Source organism: Neodiprion lecontei, chromosome 4, assembly GCF_021901455.1.
Source record: "Neodiprion lecontei isolate iyNeoLeco1 chromosome 4, iyNeoLeco1.1, whole genome shotgun sequence".
Classification (NCBI taxonomy): Eukaryota; Metazoa; Arthropoda; class Insecta; order Hymenoptera; family Diprionidae; genus Neodiprion; species Neodiprion lecontei.
Genome location: NC_060263.1, coordinates 40,446,276 through 40,466,728, shown reverse-complemented (window position 1 = coordinate 40,466,728; position 20,453 = coordinate 40,446,276). Strand labels below are relative to the sequence as shown.

At 42.7% G+C, this 20,453-nt stretch overlaps 1 protein-coding gene across 24 annotated transcripts in view; it reads left to right on the top strand.

Annotated features, from left to right (window-relative positions):
- The window catches only part of LOC107222358 (basement membrane-specific heparan sulfate proteoglycan core protein), a 125,393-nt gene that overhangs the window by 35,371 nt on the left and 69,569 nt on the right, over positions 1-20,453 (top strand). For 21 of the 24 annotated variants that reach the window (XM_046736083.1, XM_046736087.1, XM_046736080.1 and 18 more), the window contains exons 2-10: positions 10,542-10,698; positions 11,065-11,159; positions 11,243-11,381; positions 11,514-11,682; positions 11,788-11,948; positions 12,317-12,490; positions 12,858-13,187; positions 13,963-14,475; positions 15,251-15,370. In XM_046736083.1, coding sequence (XP_046592039.1) covers positions 10,542-10,698; positions 11,065-11,159; positions 11,243-11,381; positions 11,514-11,682; positions 11,788-11,948; positions 12,317-12,490; positions 12,858-13,187; positions 13,963-14,475; positions 15,251-15,370 — 1,858 coding nt within the window. The remainder of the gene's footprint in view (positions 1-10,541; positions 10,699-11,064; positions 11,160-11,242; positions 11,382-11,513; positions 11,683-11,787; positions 11,949-12,316; positions 12,491-12,857; positions 13,188-13,962; positions 14,476-15,250; positions 15,371-20,453) is intronic. The other 3 variants (XM_046736079.1, XM_046736092.1, XM_046736097.1) reach the window with 3 other exon arrangements.

Here is a 20,453-nt window from a genome sequence, read left to right as displayed (position 1 = left end):
ATACCGCATGGAGAATATTCGGCTGAAATTAACGGGTCGACATATTTGGCGTCAAACGAAATACGTGCAGTGTTACACGCTCACATACTACGCAAACGACTCTGCCACGTTGATCTGAACTCTAAGGCATACGCAGAACACTCGGCGGGTCGTTTTCGGTCATAGGCTACTCGCACACACGCTGGCAGCGTACGCTCAAAGTTTAAGATTGCGGTTGCATAACGAGACGACCGAATTGGAAAGAAATTATCGCTATACAGAATGATGTCACGGAGCACGCTCTCACAAATATTAATGTGTAGGGGGACGTAAATCAAGTCCTTGTCGACCTTCTCGGACACAGTTTATTGTGTGTAAGCGCTATTCTCTGCATCACGATACGAATGTTTATCACCTCGCTGCCAAAGGCCGTTATGATGCCAGTGAAAATGTATCACTGTAATGATTCTCAGAGGAACATTAACTACAATAATTCTAACGATCAGAAAACATCGCACGGCAGCAAATTCGTATCTTATATATAATCGTTACGACTTGTCGGGGATACCACTGCAGGCGGTGATTCACTCCACTACCATGAATTCTGGCGAATGAAAATGAGCCTGGCAGTCACGCCTGGCGACGGAATTCGATTTGACACTTGATCTCCAAAGATAGACCAGTTGATCCCCCGACTTCTAAAGCGACAGCTAACTAAACCTCACAAATGAATATTATCTATCGTCGTTCCCTGACGGCTCTGCATGGAATCAACGGCGGACGGTGAGTGATGGTTCAACAAATGAACGGTTTTGAACGGGGGTTCCGTTATGGTTTTAAACCCAACTAAACGTCGTATCAATCTTGTCACTGGCCTCAATTGCCTTGTTTGTGACGCAAGCCTGCACGTGAAAACATTGCCAGAAACTTTGTCAAATAAGCTTGACCTTACCGTCGTTTAGAATCAGGGTTTTTAGTGTGCAGTTCGAAGACATTCATCATTAGACAACCGAGGAGTGAAGAGTAGACACATTTTTAACGTCGCTTCTCGCCCAAAGTTTTCGGGACAAAAGTCCGTGAGGCCCAACTCGAGGAGCTTCCGGTTCGTTTTGCTAGTGAATTCTTTTTATCACGCGTTATTTACACACCTCGGGAGATTCGGTGGTGGGATCGCAGGACGGAAGTCCTTTTTCTATACATAAGGTGGCTGCATCGTTGGTGTAAATCAGCCCAGCTGACGTCTTTGCGTTCGGCAAACAAGAGTCGAGAGTATATAGTGACTAACAATAAGTTTCAGACACAGCACCGTAGTTGGCGGGGTGGAAAATAATGGGAAGGTCTTAACTCGTACGCGAAAAATGTACATCATGCGGACTCCGGAGTCCAAGAAACCGAATCCCATTTGCAAAGCTCTTCGGGACACCGAAAGGCTATCCAAAGTCCCAACCATAAACGGGTCCTCGATTATTCGAAGAAGTTGAAAATACAAGGGATGCTTCGTGTATTTTTAGTCTCCGCCTTGCGGCAGCCCCGCAGGGCCGACATCTAACTCTCTAATGGATCCGTGACTGCATAGCTGTAAAGATACTAACGTGACTTGACTGAGGGTGCAGTTTATTCGCCGCGAATTTTGGCCCTATGATAAATCATTTTCTAACTTTGAGAACGAGAAATCCGAGTGCTTACACCAGGGGTTTTGGTTTACGTAGTCGGATTCCACTTTGTACGACGTGCCTGATGTGATTTTTCAACTCGCATCAATTAAAACCTGCTGCTAAAAATATAAACAAGTCCAAGATCGATTCAAATGAATGGATATTCTTGGGAACTGGTTGTTTCTTTACCAAGTTCAACATATCTTGAGCGTGGAATTCTGGTTACGCAATAATCACCAAGTTCCTAAACGATATTAGTTAAATATTTGCACATTATACCTGTAACATTTACGGAGGTTCGTACATATTGACTGCTCAAGCCTCCGACACTTACCTCATCGATTTTCGGGAATATATTCTTCTCTCTCGATGTCAACGTCAAATTATAATCACCATATGTTTCTGTTGCATCAAGCGCTCTGCTTTTCAGGATATACGTGACATACCTAAAACTTAGTAAAAGAACATGCCGAAATAAATGCATGACGGAAAAAAGGTTAAGAGCGGTGGAATAATTATTTTTTTAATCACTAAAATTTAAATTACATACACCTTGATATTTATCTCGTTACCGTCAATGTCCTTGTACATATATCGACATTTCTAGCTGGAATATCACGGTGACATGTGGCATTCTTTAACACACCGTATCCATAACATGCGACGAAACATGAGGCCAGAAAATCAGAGTTCCAGGGTCCCGACTGCGGGCGGTAGTTGTTAACGGGAGTTTAAGGGTGTTTAAAGGGTGTTTAGGGTCGCTTAGATATTCTCTGGGGTAACATGAGCGCCGCGGACGTGTATCCTTCGGGATTCGCCTCCCTCCTCGTTGCTTCGTGAACTCGAACAGCTCGCGCCGCCCTGAAAGGCGAAGAAAGAGAGAGGGCAAGGTGATAAGTGAGTTTTGTGATTTGTCGAGTCGGCCACTCACTTCGCTACCGCTTCGGGTTACAACCTGATTTTCTGTCGCGGATACCGCCGGACGGGCAGGTCGCTCAGGAACCACGTGTGACTTATGACGAGGATGACGAGTCGAAGGGAGGGTAGAGGAAGAAGGGAAGGAATGAAACGGAAGCGAAATCTGAGTAATTCCAACTCATCAGTGTTGATTTCGAGTGTTTTCCATTGATCATCAATCTCACCTCTGAATTTCAATGGCCTTCCGAACATTTTTACAAGGAAGGTATCCCAAGGGCGATTTGGCAGTTTCACCCACAAGAACATAATATTATTTAAACAATTCAACTGGGAAAGTTTTCTCATAACGAGAAATGAAAAACGTTATTTTCTCCATCAAAAAAGAAGAAAAAAAAACTATTAAATCGCCCCTTAACATGCTTTACTTTGAAGGGTGGTTTCACCATCTTGAAGTGTTTAATGGCAGATAAAAAAAACACGTGTCATTTAGTTTTTAGTCTACTATAACATATTACAAAAGAAATCAAATTGGAAGGATCGACCTCGAATACCTTTCTTGTAAGTTCAATTTTAAGTGATTTCGGGACTGCACAGAATCGTTGGAAATAATCACTTGCCAGACTGGAAATAGAGAAAAGCATATTATACGATAGGAAACGATAGAATATTGACGAATCGAAACCATTTGTCGTTTACCGCAAAACTTGCAACGATTTCTTCAACCTCGTCGTGTAATTTCAAAAGATTCACAATGGCTTCGGTTATTTGAAACGATTCCTCGTCCTTTCAAAGAATCTTCTCGTCATTGACGTTCCTCTGATTTACAATTTGATTTTCAACTGATAAGATGATAACTTCGTTGAGTAAATGGCCCCTCGATTTGTGCCGAAATTAGTATTCCTCGAAGAAAGCTTCGCGGTAATATATCACCCTAGTCATCATTCCCCGACTTACGCCGTTCATCTCAGTTAGTTGGGCAAGGTCGTTCTGCCGTCCCTGATATAGTACATATTCTAAGACTTTAATTTTTCGTTCGATTTTTAAACGTGGGTAAAAAATACTCAGTGGATACAAACAAATGGAGAGAAATTCGCGGCTGGTTGGTGGTTTAGTTTTTTTTTCCATTCTTTTTTTTTCTCCTCTTTTCTCAACCCGTTGAGAAAAAGAGGAAGTCATCAGAGCCCCGAGTTTCCGCAATTTAGCTGGACGACGTCGACGGCTCGGAGGATTGTCGCCGGATTATTTGACCACTGTCTCCTCCGCCTACTCGGGATGTTATATAGGAGTTCATATTATCAGAGGGTACAGGATAAGCTGGAATGGCTAGACGGATTTCTTTCCACAGTCTCCCTCGTTTTCTGACGAGCTACTCGAGATTTCCGAATCTCGATTTTCTGCAAAATTATATACACGTAATATAAGTAGAAAAGTATCAGGCAAAATTGCAAAAAATTACGATCATCGTTTTGCGGGTTTAATTGGTTCGAATAAACCGTTTTGCGATATTGATTCTGGTTGAAAATTGGTTATAAGTTTTAAAAAAAAAAAAAAAACACACTTTGAAGAGCTACATACAATTTGGTGCTTACGTTTTTAATTCGCGCTCTTGGACTCCAGGCGATAATTGAGTCCTCTTAATATTTGAGCCTAGTCGACGGTTCAACGGCTCTCGATATATTGTCCATTAAATGTCAATGAGGTGCGATAATACCTGAATTAAATTTACAACTTCTGTCGAAGACGGAGCTTTGACCGATTAACTTTCTCGTCCTTTTATCTTCATTAAGTTTCTGCTTTTCTACGTTCAGAGAAAAGGCGACGTTATTGCTCGAGAACGTAATTCCGATTTTTCTTGAGACCTCAACGATTTTTAAGACACAGAGACAATCGCTTCGGACAAGTTGGAAACGGACGACTGGTTTTTCCGCAAAATAGAAGATAAAAAGATAATTATCTCAAAAATTCTTACCATCTCAACCAACGGTTAAAAAAAAATTTTTCCAGCCGTCAAATGTTGTCTGATTATGAAATTTTCTGAGAAATCGTTCTCTGTAGTTAGAATCGAAAATAACCGACAGTTTTCTGTCAAAAAAAAAAAAAAAAAAAAAAAATGGTTTCACAAAACGCCCAATTCGCCAAATTCATTGGATCGTAACTTTTGGCTGATCATTCGAATGCAAAATTGAAGAGCGCAATCACGGTTGTGAGTTTCTGACGCCGTGCAATGCCGCTATTGCCAAAGATGCGGAAATCGGTTCGTTTCACCGAAGCCTCTCGATTCGAAGGGAGACTCTCGAGAACTATTTAGGCGGTTTTGGGAGGCCTGCAACACCGGTTACGGCGAAACAGGGAAGGCGAAGGAGAGGCGATAGTTTAGCAGGCGCGTCGCGAGGCCCTGTTAAAATGCAAAGGCGCGGTTAGACGAGGTCTGCTCCACGGATATTCGGGGCAACTCTTTAGTATTCCGGCGTTACACTCTCTCACCCCCGGCGCTCCACGCTCCTGTAACATGTTCTTCGCATTAATATACCAAGGCTTAAGACAAAAGCGACGACGACGATCGGCCGCGAACTCTTCTTCTCCTCCTCCTCCTCCTCTTCTTCGTCTTCTTCTTCTTCTTCTTCTTCTTCTTCGTCTTCTTCGTCTTCTTCTTCTTTCCCTCGGCACTCGCCGCACGTCCGACGACTCGACGTATATTTTCGTTAACTTGACGCCCTCGAGGAGTCCGTTAAATTGGGGATTTTTCTACACCCTCTGACCATCTTTCCTCCCCCCTTTCACCCCAGCGATGCCAACACCACCTGCCACTTCCTTCCGGATTCCAGACCTCTTCCAGAAGTAACGTATATGGCGTTAAAATGAAGGAAAGTTACCGGTTATGAATAATTACTCGGTACGTTTGTTCAGATGGATCGAAACGGTGAATTGGAGTGTTATCTTTTTCAATTTTTAAATTTTGTTACGATATTCAATAGTAAGATATCTTGTTATTACAACAATTTGTAATCCTTAAGGCACCTCTGTAAGTTGTACAGAATAATAAACTATCGGCACAAGTGTAGAGACAATTTTTCAATAGCAAAAAATCCATTCGATTGACAAATTAATCATTTGCCTCGATGTTTCGAATTCCAGAGAAGCTATTAGATAAAATTTTGTTACGAAGTCAACTTGTATAAACGACGATATCGTGTCGTGAGAGATTTTCAAATTTTGTTGTCATCTTCGGTTAAAGAATTTCAAATACGCAGGCCAAAAAAGAAAATCTATCTTCACTTCACAACCGTAAATGTATTTCAAATATGAAAGATTTATACGCTATTTCTTGCATTATTTCTCGCTACAGGCTTATAAATTTTTCAGGTTTCTTATCGTTTTTCACGTTTTTTTTTTGTTTGTTTTTTCATGAAACGTGGGTACGAGGAATCAAGCGCAAAATCAAAACTTCTGAAACCTGACATCTCATAATATCAAAAAAATCTTTCCATCGCAGTTATTTCGGTTACAGATCTACTAATGACTTGATTCCTTCATTAATTAACTCAGGGTAAAATTCTTGTGCTTCTGTTTTTTTCTGTAATTTCTTGTAACGCGTTTCTTGTCCCAAAAATTTGGACAACGGGCAATTTTAACTTCTTCCCGTACATAATATCCGACTTAACGGTGAAAGCTGAGGGAATGAAATTTTCATTCAAGTAATATCTGAATTGCCGTTGACGTGACTGGAAACGAGACTCGATGTTCACGAGTCGGAGATGAAGGATGACCCAGTAGCGGCATCGAATAAGGTCAACGAAAGATTCGGTAATCACGGCGCCAGCGGCGGCGACGTTGTCTTCAGTTTTGCGATTAGCGGAGATAAACATATCTCCTAGCTACCTCGGTTGACCTCTACCGCTAGCAAGCTCCAATTCCTTGGGTCGGGGGGTTAAAGTTAAAATCTTTGGTAAACGTGTTCAACTTTTTTCTTGGAAGCATAACAGTTATGCAATCCTGGCGATAGCGTCAAAGTAGGATAAGAAGAATGTGTCGTGGCGTTAATTAAATTGGTACATGCTCGGTGAATAAATTACAGGCCACGGAGAGGGGGGGGGGGGGGGGGGGGGGGGGGGTAAAAAACCGTGATTTATACATCGGAAGCAATTAAAACCCTTCGTATCTGAGTAGAAGATTTTCAATCCACGAAAAAATATGCAGCATCGCTTCTGTGCAGAGTGTTCCGGAAGTTGAAAGCCGATCTTTAACGGCATTTCCGTTTAGTACACGCTTCCACGTTCTGAACCGGATAAACTTGGCAGTCCTTCTTAGAGGACGACGCGAGGCTTAAGAGACTTGAGAACTTTTATACCTACCTACTCCTCTTTGGCAGGACAAAACCTTTGCCAACAATTACGAGAGTCTTGGCGTATATTGCATAAAGAATACCGGGCGCTTTTCGACGCCCCGCAGAATTAACAGCTGAACAACTTTATAACGGACGGGGCAAACTCTTTACTCGGTTTTCATCTTTTTTCTTTTTTTCTTTCCATCATGTTTTCTCACTGCAGTTAGGTTATTGCGAATCTTTATACAGCGTTGTTTTACACACGAAAATTCGGTACGTGTGTTTTATGACAAACTTCTCGTCTTTTGACCACTGAAAAGTTATTCAAATTTGATTCACACTTGGTCAAGTTGAGGAACATAGTTTCTTTTTACATTTCTTAGTTTGATTCGGTTTTTCTTTTTTCTCAAGCCTGCTTTCGTTCGATTTACAAAATTTTTCTTCAAGTGTAAAAATTCTTCTTCTGCGCGCGTGATTTCAACACCGATTTACTAGCGTTTAATCCAGACAAACAAAGTCCACTTCAGCCATAATTGTATTCCGATCGGTAACGGCTAATAGCATGTATGTCCGTACAGAGAGAATCCGAACACCATTCATAAATCTCGCGTGACCTTTTTCCTCTTGAATTAAACCGTAAGCTCGAATGTAAAAATTTTGGCATTTAAAGGCGTGGATGTTCCCACTTTTTGCACAATTCTGTGACACCGCTTCGCTAATTGCCCGTGCGCTGGTTTCATTCACGAGATTCGCTTTTCAAACCGTACGTTCCGACATTCCTACTCGATCCAGATATCAGGTGCGTTTGATGTTCTGCGAGTTGAAATTTACTTATATTTATTAATTATCATACGCGATTTCATTTAAAATTCCAGAGTGTCGCGCACGTAACGCAAAATTTGCGATTTCTATTCTAAATCTTAATTTAAATCTAATACGTTGTTACGAAAATTTATGCAAAAATGCGACCGGATTTGGCGACTAATATCGAGCAGCTTGCCCACCCACGCCCCGAATCATCTGTAAACGCTTTACAGATTTGTTTTTGATAATTATGGGCGAGTGATATCCGATTTCCGCAGCTTGTTGTTTATCTGCGGAAAAATTCACTGCCATTTTTATAATTCATTGAAAGTTCCGTTTTATAGAGTGCCGCAAATCCGAGAGTAAATATGCCAAGCGCCTAGCGTGTTGAACAAGGCTTTCGTTTTCCAACAAGACTTTTCGCCCTCGCGTGTATTCATTTACATATATTTTCATCTCCCGTTAAAACCATGATTTTGCATTTCCTTCCGCTATGGTGTATAAACGTTGGGTTTGATCTCGACAAAAATGAAAATAAACAAACTTGACGATAATTTTTGTGGAATAAAGTTCCACTAAGAATGAGATTTTCGGAAGGAGAACTTTAATCATAAACACTGTAATATTTAAGGTAAGTATACCAGTTATTGACACATTTAGATCCATTACCAACCCTTTTATTTTTCAAAATTATAAATCGACGGCACAAATTGTAAATTTCTCGATGACTAAAACCAATTGCTGGAGGCTTAGACGGTACAAATTTATTTTTTAGTAATCTTAGAACTAACGATCAGACAGATACAACCGAAAAATATAAATAATTGGGACAGGGTCAACAACTGGTACACTTCCCTTACTGCAGTATTTTGTGTCTTAAAATTGGAGTGAATTTTCATCGACCAAATCCCAAATTTCAAGGAACCGGATCGTCACTAGTCAGTTCGTAAGAATTTACTGCTGGGTAAAACAACTTCCGAATTCCCGGTCATTTTCAAACGGTGCGCCTGCTGAGCCACTTCCGGTTCCAAGGTGGTGTCACAAGGCGTCGGCCAATAAACACGGGCAGCACCCTATCCGTTTGTGTACATATATTTATACAGGCGATAGGCGAGTACGCTGCGGTTATCATCGAGGCCAAGCACGATTTGGCTTGTTGGTGAATGCCTTTCCTGTGTCTCCCTCTTTATTTCTTCCCACCTCCGCGCTCGCTTTCCTCGGAAGGCATATCCGCCCCCATTTTCCCCTTTTCACCCCCGTGGCGGCATTACAGCGAGTAGGTAGGTATATTGTCTCGACTCTTGACTTCCCGACGACGACGACGACGACGAAACTTGGTTATTCCGGAAGAGTTTTGCAAAGGATTTTCGCGCTAAGTCCGGTCTACGATCTTTTTCGGACAACTACGTGCTTGTATTTCGACGATGGTGCCGCTCGGATCCCGCGACTTCGAGTCGAAACTGACAGTAAAGGCTCTTCGGTGAGAACGGAGACGAAATGAAAACTACAAATGTGAGTGAAATCTTAGCTCGGTGGATTTCGCATTGAGCGTCGGCAGAACCGCTTTCAGCCTTGCTCGTTTATCATGTCTCTTAACTGCATGAAACGAAACGCGTCTCGCCAAAGACGACCTTCCCTCCGACTTGATCTTCATTCGGCGCAACTTCAAGCCACGTGTTATATATATGCAAATTAGGACGATCCATTTGTGGACTGGTTTGCAATTGAACCACGTGCCCCGATGCTCAGAACTCGCCGACGTAGTTCAGAGCTGCTTTTAACGTGCCTAACAATCCTTGTTTGACAACTCGTTAGCTACCTTGAGGGCCTTTTGACGGACCACCTTATATTCTTTGTACATGGTCTACAAATATTGGTCGTGTAATATTGTTCCATCACTTTGTAGGTACAGCGTTCAATGAAACGCCTTTTGTGCTGTAGGCAGTTCATATCGCAATTGTGGTGTGCTAACTGAAGTGGCTAGTTACAACAACGGCTGGCAATGAACGAACTCATCCAACGATTTACGAATAGTACAACTATTACGTTTAACTAACCAAAGCAACCTTTTTAACTGTGTAAATCTAAGCACAGGCATCAACCTGAACGTCAAAACATTTCTAAGTGGTTCAAACTCCTTGAGAATAAACGTGTTTCAAGTGCCTTTTTTTAGCTTCTCAATTCTTAGACAGTCCGGTTTCATGTCCTTATCTTCCTCTCGAGTATCTTAATCGTAAACCGCAACAAGTGTCGATTTAACGAACTGAAAATTAGACGAAACGATTTTTGTCCTCGAGTTCGACACGGTCAATATACGTTCCGGAATCCCCTGAGCATTTGGCCTCAGCTACTTGATCCTTGGTGGGGTTCGGAACCTTTTGTCTGGGTCGTAGCACCTGGGCGTCGCGTCACTGACCTCAGGATGGTCGGTTTACATGCTCGGTATCTTTGAAGCAGTTTCAGAAACCACGTGGTTTGTATCTTGGTGCATTAGGCGTGAAGTATGGGGTAACGGGCGTAGGCGGGCGAAGGGTGGGAAAGGACTCTCGATTCTGATCCTGAATTTATATCGCGTATTTAGGTGGGAATTGGTAGTTTACGAGCAAAGCGTGCGAGCACTGGGTGATACTCGGCAAACAGCCAATAGACCTCGATGGCGCTGAGAAACAGCGACCATGCGGGGCCGAGTGAACAGATCCAAATCACTTTTATTATTCATCTCTCTTCAAATTGGCCTTATGGAGCACTCTACGTCTTTGCCCCGGGAAATTCGACGCACTCAGCGAAGCAGGCAAAAGTTTGGCGAATACACGGCAGTGTCGACTTTTCTTCTAATCGACCTTCTTTCGCTCTGATTGCAGAACGATGATCTGGTCTTCGATGCTGCCGACCGTGCTGAACTTCCTATGATCCAGAAGCACTACCAGCCCTCTATCATACACAGAATAAAAAAAAGCGTGTTTGACTTCTTCCGCGGCTCTCAAGAGGAATCGGTTGAAGAGGATAAGCAGAGCTATGGTACAGTATTTTAGGCTCATTTTATTAGACAGCATTATTTTTTAACCAGACTTAGACGCGACTCTACCATAAAAGAGCTTTACGATTCGAATAAAGATCTCACGAATCATGGTACAGTACAATAATTGCTCCCTTACATCAAGTTACGGGATGTATTCATCGCCTGGCCATGGCAGGTTAGGTGATGTAGGTCGTTTGCTCCGATTTTCTCACCCTTCAATTTGGCAAAAGGACAAAAATCACTTTGCGAATTACCAGTACGTCAGTCGTGGAATTCGTTCGAAATCTCTTTCGAAAGACAATTAGTATTAGCCAATCACTACCCAACGAGAATAGTGAGCTTATGAATTTCTCTAATTTCTCCAGAAGTCAATTCGCTGTTTGACAATTCTGAATGGAACGAGCGATTCAAGCGATCGGTACGAAGAACGCCTCGTCAAAACAACATTGACGAAAATGAGGTAAGAAAAATACTCCATTCTAATCGGATATCAGGGTAAAGTTCGCAAGGAATGGATCACGATTGTTTCTCACGTTTTCACAGTTTCCGGATAACGGCGGGGACGATGACGAGGACTATGGAGAATCCGGAAGCGGTGACACGATCACCAACGACATTACCGAGAGTATACCAGTTCCTAAAACAGATTCAGGAACAGAATCAAAACCATTTGGCGGCACATGTAAGTAAAGCAAAAATCATTCGTATAAGTAGCCTTAACCGCCCAACTTCCTGATTGCATCACTACAATGGCTTCCCAAGCGTTTGGTTGCATCAGGGACAATCCAAGTAACTTCAATTTGATCTCTTGCAGATTACTACCGAGTTATCGTAAGAATCACAGAACCTTTCAAGTCGGAGTTCGCTGATCGACGAACACCCGAATTCAAGAATCTCAGCGAACAGCTGATTATCGAAATCAACCGGTTGTACAAACGATCTTTACCCGATTACGATACCGGTACCGCCATCCTCAAATTCTCGTGAGTATCTTCACCGGTATCCTTCCGCGGCCACCTCGGCTCGCGATTTAACGTCAGCCTACGGACCAATGGAGCAGAGCTTTTATCTGACGACTCATATTTCAGGAAAACTTCCGACCCCTTCACGACGCAGGTCACCCTCGACATCGTGTCGAACGACTCGAACGAGGATCAGGTCCGCTCGGTCTTCGAAAAACAGGTCAATCTCCATTCTCTTGGCGACATATTGCTCGATCCAGAGGATTTCAGCTTTAGAAACATGCAATGTGAGTATAGAATACCTCTGATGTCTAACACAGCGTCGCTATGACCTTAGCGTGTTTTAATACTGGCCAAAGTCAGGGAGTGAGAAACCTTTGATTTGGAAGTGTACATAGTAAATAGCCTCGAAGGCTTACGTCAGAGAAATCTGGTAAGAATCACGCATGACGTACTTCGCACTGACGTTGTTATCCGTAGCGTAGTGCAATAGCGTATATAATTAGTAGTAGATTCACACGTAGTTCAATGTTCATCAAGTTATTTATCCGTTTACTTTTCTTCCCGATCTTGCACTTAAATTTTTGGTTCGATTTTTGAATCCATCCCTCTCCGCTGCATCTTCTTCCATTCATCGGCTTGTGATCGGCTTTAGCCTCAAACCAAGGTGAATTGCAATGCGACTATGAGGTGGAAATACAGTGCAGAACGACCGGCGAATGCGTACCTATCGACTCGAGATGCGACGGTACTTCACAGTGCGCAGACGGATCTGACGAGGAGAACTGTAACCCTCCTGAAGCCACAACCTCCACGCCAACCACTCAAGGTAAGATACCCTTCAGATTTTGATTTGATGGTATTATCATTTAGTCATATTCACATATTTTCGATGGAATTACATTTCAATTTGATCGTTCCCCAATCATACTGCACGCATGACGAGTTTATGTGTATGCACAACGAATCAATGATATTATTGTTACTTTACATTAATAGTTATTACTTTTCTTCCACCCACAACCATTCTTGAACATTGTACACGTATTTTTATTAATTTCTCTCTTCTTTTCTACAACTATCCGTCCATTTATTTCAAATTCTTCACCTCTTTCCACCGATCCTGCTTCTTCTACACTATCTCTCATTCTTTCCACCTCGGCGCATCGAACTACCAACTGCAACAACAATCGCAGACAGGAACATCGAGCCATCGATATCAAGAGCGGTAGAAAATTCCGGAATTTCAGTTGATGAGAAAGAAGCTGATAATCGCATAGATGGGCCGGGGTCCACCTTAGATAGAGACGGAGCCGTGATTGATCCGGAAGAAGAAGAGGCTCGGCTGGGTCTGAATGTACCTGGGCTGCTAACTCCCTCACCTCCGACATACCCGGGTGTCGTGTGTCGAGGCGACGATACCTTCCGCTGCAGAAATGGCAACGGATGCCTTGCCGGTGCACAGCGATGCGATGGGAATCCAGATTGCGCCGACAACAGCGATGAAGAAGGCTGTCCTCCGAGAGGTACGAAGAACTTCATGACGCAATAACACAAATAGGACCAGGGAAAAATTAAAATCGACTCATCCAACTATCACAAAACCAATATGAAACATCGGCTTGTCTTTCGGTGTCAAGCTTTTCTGCTCTCGAATTAATCCACTCCGCATGCATCTTATTCTTGCAATCGTGTCTGCCTTAACTATAGTCAAGGATCAATGCCCCTGAAAATTGCCCCTCTTTGAGAATCGAGTTGAAACTTTGTTGTTCTCAGGTGTTTTTCATGGTAAATGGGAGTAAGAAGAAAATTGATCCGCGTAAAATAACCTTGAAGCTTTATTTTCTTTTCCTTGACAGCTGAATGGCAGTTTATAACATTGAATTTAACCACTTTTCGTCCGCTCGCAGTGATAAATATAGATAAACATACTTCAGTCTCATTGGAATCGCCGTAAATCATTTGAAAGAAAAAGATGCCCCACTTCTGTAATGAATGATAAGGAATCACTCATGGGCTAAGCATCGGAATGAAAAACTCTTCATCACCACTCATGGTTTTTTTCTTCACCTTAATCTGATGCATTTTAACGAATGCCAAGTCAGACTTCATTCCGCAAGCATGTAAATTTCACGTATGAACGTATACTCCATACCAGAAATTTTCTGTTCTTTACGAATCATTTTCACTGTCTAGTTTTCTTTCTCTTTCTTTTTGTCTCTATTTTCACCTCGACACATCCGTCCACGGTCCGTTCTTCGACCACGCCAATCGATCTAAACCGAAATTCGGGACGGGCAGTTCCAAATCTACCAAGAGTAGGCGGAGAGCTATTGCCCGAGGATCCATATCAACATTATGATCAGAATGAAGATGAGCTATTCAAAAATTTATTCCCGACCCAATCAACCTCAGCAGAAGACCGTCGGAACGACCCGTGGACAGTCTTAGTGCGCGAACCAACCTCCGGAGGAAAGGGTGAAAGCCAAACCCGATTCACCTCAACACCCAAGACAGACATAGAGGAAGGTAATGACGTAGAGTTGTTCGAACCTCAGCCTCAGCCCGTACCGACAACAGGCGTCGCAGTAGATGAAAAGCCAACGACCCCAGCAGCTAGGCCGGGCACAGAAGAAGGTGGCGAAGATGAGACGTGGTTATCACAACCTTCGCCTATCCCGGAATGGGTTCAATGCCGAGGTGACGACTCGTTCCGTTGCAAAGATGGCAGGAAATGCATCGCCCGATCACAGATGTGCGATGGCAGACAGGACTGCGATGACTATAGTGACGAAGAGAATTGTTCGAACGAAGGTACGGAGAACATCGCCGAGTTAAAACCACAAGTGAATTTCGGAAGCTGTGTCGACCGCAACCAGAATGGCCAAATCCATCCAAATCCACGCAGCCGATTTCAGGGCTCGTAATCGAATCTCGATCATTTTTCTTACGTTATTTATTCATTTATTTTTTTCTCTTCTACGCGTGTCTTCTGTCGAATTTCTTTACGTCTTATCTCGTCTTCTCGCTGTGACCAATCGTCACCCGCTATTACCGAAAATGCTTGAAACTTTTATCTCGGCTTGCTGTTTACTCTATGCTTACGGTGAAACTCCAAGTCCTTGTGGCTGAAGGTATGTTCCAAAACGAGGATACTTGCTCAGATTTCAAGAATAACCATGAGATCAGAGAGCAGTTTATTTAAGTCAGGTAAATATTTAAAACTGCGGGAGTATATACTGAGTGGATAAACTCATGGATGAAAATTTCGGAAACGTTAGCTTGTCCTTACCATCGATTCACGAACGAATTTGAGGTGGACTTAAACTGTTCAAATATTCTATTTCAACGTTATTAACTGGCTTCTTAACAAATAATCCTCAAACATTGCTCACCATTTGTGTAATATATTGACAGTAGTGATTAAGGATTTCACACTCCGTCTAGTGTTTAGTGGATTAAGGGCTGTGGGTTTATAATTCAAAGTTTTTAATATTGAGTAACAATGAAATCTATGGAATGGAATCAGGAGTTTGATAAGAATTAATTCACGAATGGCTGTCTTTAAATTTCGTATTATCATCCCCAGCCTGCGGCATCGACGAGTTCGTCTGCGACCTTTCGAGGTGCATCAGCACATCTCAGCGGTGTGATTTCAACAGAGACTGCGAGGACGGCAGCGACGAGAACAACTGTCCTGAGCCACCACGTGAGTCTTTTGCAATTTTCTATCACAATTAAGTTACCATTCGTTAATTACGCTTGTTTTTCGCTTCCCTGCGGAATTCGATATGCAATTTGATATCGTTTCTTGCGAAGCAGTCGCCGACCATCATGTCGGTACAGTTACCAACCGATGTGGTACTGACTTGAATCCCCCTGACACATCGTCGGTTAAGCGAAACATTTGACGGTCGGTATGATGTGAGGCTAAAACAGCAAACAGCAAGGCTACCATCACTGATTTTCAGTAGTTCCCTGTATTATCGACATTTGTAAGCGTTCACCCCAATACGGTTCAAGGGTGAAATTCGCGAGATTAGCAAACTAGCAAAAAGCGAGTCCAACGCCGTTGGATTCCTTCCAATTGATCGTTTCAGTTTATTGAATAGATCTGTGTCAATATACCTCTATAAGATTCACTAATTCACGTGCTGTTCGATAAACTTACATCTTCGACCTACGAGCAGAGTAAAATCTTCCAAGCTTACTCAGCGCTAAACTCATCAGTAAAGCTCGGGGATTGTCTTTGAGATAGTGCAACACTATATCTGCGTGTCTTTTCGAACTTCATCTTACAAGCCGCACAGAACTTGATATCTTAAGACGTGATTTTATTCGTTAACCCGATCCTCCGGCATCTGTCGAGAAGCTTCAGACTTCGTTGCGTGAGCTTTTCAAGTGGACACACGCGTTTTCGACGCGCGCAGAAGAAGGTCGGCATTGATGCGGAATTGAGTTCCAAAATCATTCGTGACGAGGCCTTGATCACCGGCGTTCTCTAATACGTGTGCGAAGTGAAAAAAGGTCATGCAAAACTATGCAACGAGGGCGTTCTCGTGAATATTCAAGAGCAGACTACGCTCTTTTTGGTTCGGGTGGGCTGGAGGATCATCGGCTAGTCAACAGCCCGGAATCTCCCAGCCTGTTCCACGCGTTCTCCCACAGCTTTTCGCTCACTTCAAGGAAGGCCTTGCGGATTCTAGTTCCTGCAAAATTTATCCTTTACTTTTTCTTTGTAAATACTACTTTTCACATATTCACCTGTGCAAATTTATTTCCAATTTACTCAATTAAATATCGCTATAATATGCATTCTAGAAAATCTAAACGTCCCACGATATCAGTTCTGATTGAAATTGCAGTGAAACGAATAGAAAAAAATAAATAAATAAATAAACAAATAAATCGAAATTGCTGAATTAAAACAAAAAGTATGCTACCGCGAAAAAGCACGTCCGCAATCAAGTAGATACTACCAATTTTTCCGAGTGTGTCAACGACCGGTGATCGACCCAAAGATAACAACGACCGACGCCGCTCATTGTATAAATCAAATTATACGATTGCCCGCAGACTCATTTCACGTCTCGATTACGAGGATAAGGACGGACATCCGTTCGCCTCTTTGTCTTACGCTCTAAACTAGCATCCCTCGTTTTTTCCTCGGTGTTGTATACATTATATTATACACGTGCATAGTACAATTTACAAGGCCTATAAATACCGGCGGACACGCTCGTTGCTGGTGGTGTTCTTCCGATCGTCGTTCCAACCTGCATGCTTAATCAATATTCAAGTATTTACCCTCCTTCACCCCCCCCCCCCCCCTCCCCCCTTGCCCCTATCCCTTTTCGCCGTTTTCCTATAGAGGATCTTTTGCCGGAGCTGGAGGCATAACCCGCCGGCTTAGGATGAGGACAATTATGAGGCTTTTTGGGGGGGTGGGGGAGGGGGGAGTCGGCATTTCGCCGCACGCTAGGCACCACCACGACAAACGTCATTTTCTACGACTCGGGACATTACTCAGGGTGAATCTTTCTCCCTTCCTCCCTTCCTCCAGGCCCAACTGAACAAGCACAGCGCATCGTTCGCAGGGAGGAAGGGGAGTAAACCGTTCGAGAAATGTTATTTATCACTGGATTTTTTCCCCGCACTGTTCGCGTACCATCGTTTTTTGTTTCCAGTCCTGATCTCTTTCTGACCTATCCCAATGTCCGCACTTGTGTAAGGCTTTTTCGACTCGGGTTAAACGGCTTTACGTCATGTTTACTTTGAGCTAATACTTGGGGAGACAAATTTCTTACAGTTGTGTTATCATCGGTAATAAAAATGATGTGATTCCGGATGAAACATAATAACGAGTCTTTTAGCTTATTGTTTGTATAACCAAAAAATGTAGTATATTGTGTGTAGATTTGTTTATGGTACAGTTAGTAGTAGCTACTATATCCTCTTTTTACGACTGTTCCGATGATTCGATGAAGGCCAAAGAAACTTACAAGTTGACCGAATCTACAAACTGACGTTACGACAACCTTAAAATGTAGCATTCACAACTACAATCAAACTAAATGGTTACTAGTCACAGATTTCCCTGTAATTCCGACACAATATTCAAAATATCAACGTCATCGCGATACTCTAATTATTTCATTTAATTTCATGGTATTTACCGAAACAAGATGGAACTCTTTTCTAAGTGCAAACGATGCTTGACACACAATCTTACTTGACTACTTGAGAGGATTAATTTGTTTGGTTTGATCTGACGTGATTTACCCCTATCACAACATGATTTGAAAAATTTTATTTAGGACTAGCGACGTCGGTCGATTAAATTATTTCACCGAGATTACATGCGGAATCGTATAAGAAAATTTGAGCCATAATTCTACGTCTCTGTGTATTGTTAAACCGTAAAGCAATAATCTCCCTGGAAAGATCGTATTCCTAAATCGATTTTACACCCGGGTCGTTCCCGTTGTTATAGAAATAATTGGCATTGTTCTCGTGCTACTTTAGCTTCGTTTTATTTACCCTATTATCCCTCAGGAATACATTTCAGCCGGGTCGTTACGCACACACAGACATGCATAACCAGAGCTTTTCACGAAGCTGCGGACGGTAAACCCTTTTCCACGTAACCTGCATTTGTAATTTTTATTCTATCAAAGCTCGGTCGTGTTCCGTTTCACGTGCGATTCGTCGACGTTATCGGTCATCGATTCGAACATTTTTCGCACGCTATGACACGCCGTAATAACGCATGACTTTGTTATCGGTACATCGGTCCAACTTGCAGCGAAAACTAATCCCATCTGTGTCAGTCTTCTTATCACCCAGGTAGCACATTTATCCAAATGCCGACCATCGTTTGATTAATTAAAGACGACGTAATGTTCACAAGTAAAAAATTTTACTCACGAGTTGGCGGAATGTCAGTAGCGACCGTCAATAAGCCAGAAATCGAAGCTGAGCCAACCCTGTGTCAATGAATATACTCAAAATTGTTGTCAAGATCAAGACAACGTTGAAACAAAAATTTGATATGGCATAGAACTCGGCACAGTGAATTTAACAGAATGAAATCCGAATAACCAGCATTCCGAACGTAAAAATATCGAAAGTCCAAAAGAAAGAAAGATTAAAGTGGTGAAATTTCACCAAACCAGAAATTCACGGAACTGAAAATCTTCGATCATTCGGAATTTCGGTGTTTCAGATTTTTTAATTTTCTCATCTTCTCACTTTCGAAACTTTGACTTATCGAAGTTGCGCCCTTTCGGGATTTAGTCCTTTCAGAACTTTGCACTTTCAGAACTTTGAGCTTCAGGTTTCTAACCATTCGAAACTTTGATGTTTCGTCAAAGTTTGATTTCTTCACCTCAAGTTTCGCGAGCAAAAAATTCGGAATTCGGCGCTTTCGGAACTTTTCAAAATCGGAATTTCAACCCCGCCTGAATCGGAGCACTTTCAAGCGTTGAAACGGATGAGAAACGGGCGGCGACCGAAATTGCTGAGACCGATTGAGCGCGGCTCGCTCTGCAAGTGTTGGGTGTTTTCATCAAGCTAAACTCACCGACATTTGAGAACGTGATTTTTGGTGCTCACCTCGACGAGTGTCGTAACCGCGGGATTAAACCAGCGGGGTACGGATTGGTGGGCGTCAACAATTCCCCGCCTCGTTGTTGCGCTCCATGAGTAATTCCGTGGCTGCGTTGTTGCTCTGTTACCATTTTTTCCATTCCATATTCTTTTTTACCCGTGTTTCTGTCGTTCGCGCCCAGCTGCGGCCAGCAATCGCGAACCTCACGAAATTACACCGCTTTCCAGCGCCTCCCGAATCAGCAGCTCAATCTAGCTTTCAAGCTCACAATTCGTTTCGGTTTCGAATCCATCCGGGGAATCAATTCTTCAGTCCGTTTCTGGCACGCTTTTATGTATTGTCGAACCTTTTTTCGGGATTAGGAAGCGATCGGACTCTCATTGTCGGTAGACTTGCAAGTCGAGACTTGATCGACCTGAAACTTCAAGTTATCCGGTCTCAAAGCGCAACTTCTTTATCATCTTCAAGTTTTCAGAGGACTTTTTTTTGTTTTTTTCTTCACCATTTCGAATTCCAAATAGCAGTCGTTACCTCGTTTCATCCAGCAAGTGTTTTGCAGAGTTTTTGTAACATGCGCATTAACGTTGAAGAATAAGTTACACGCAGCTAACTTCGGGGGAAAATCCAAGACGGAATTAGTATGTTCTAGGTAACTGCCTTTACGCCCGGGTAATTAGGAAAATTCGTTATTCGTATATCTTACGAGGTTGTAGAGTATAATCTTTACCGTTAAAGACTATGATTATAGGCGTCTTGAACCTTGTACGTACAACCAGAGGTGAAAGAAGTTCAGCGAACGAGTTGAAGAAGTCCATTAGTATGAAAATGTGGCCGAGAATCTCGGCTTGAATATAAACATTCAAGCTCTTCTGACTTCTCTTGCTCCCGTAAATTTCTCACCCTGAAGTGGGAAGCTCGTCAAACGCCGAGCTTTTCGCCGTCGTACTAAAGGATGTAACAAAAAATCGTCACACCGTCTTGTCCAGTTTTCGGTCCCGGCTGAAACCGCCAATAGGTACGATCGAAATTTCGATATAATTGAAGACGAGGGATTTCAGGATACCGACGAAGCCACTCAGCCGGGTAAAATTATGGAGACTGTCGCAGCTGCATGCGGCTACTTAGCGAGCGGTAACTTATACAGAGTTTCACGGATCCGAGGCCTAGTTTCCATTGTGCGGAA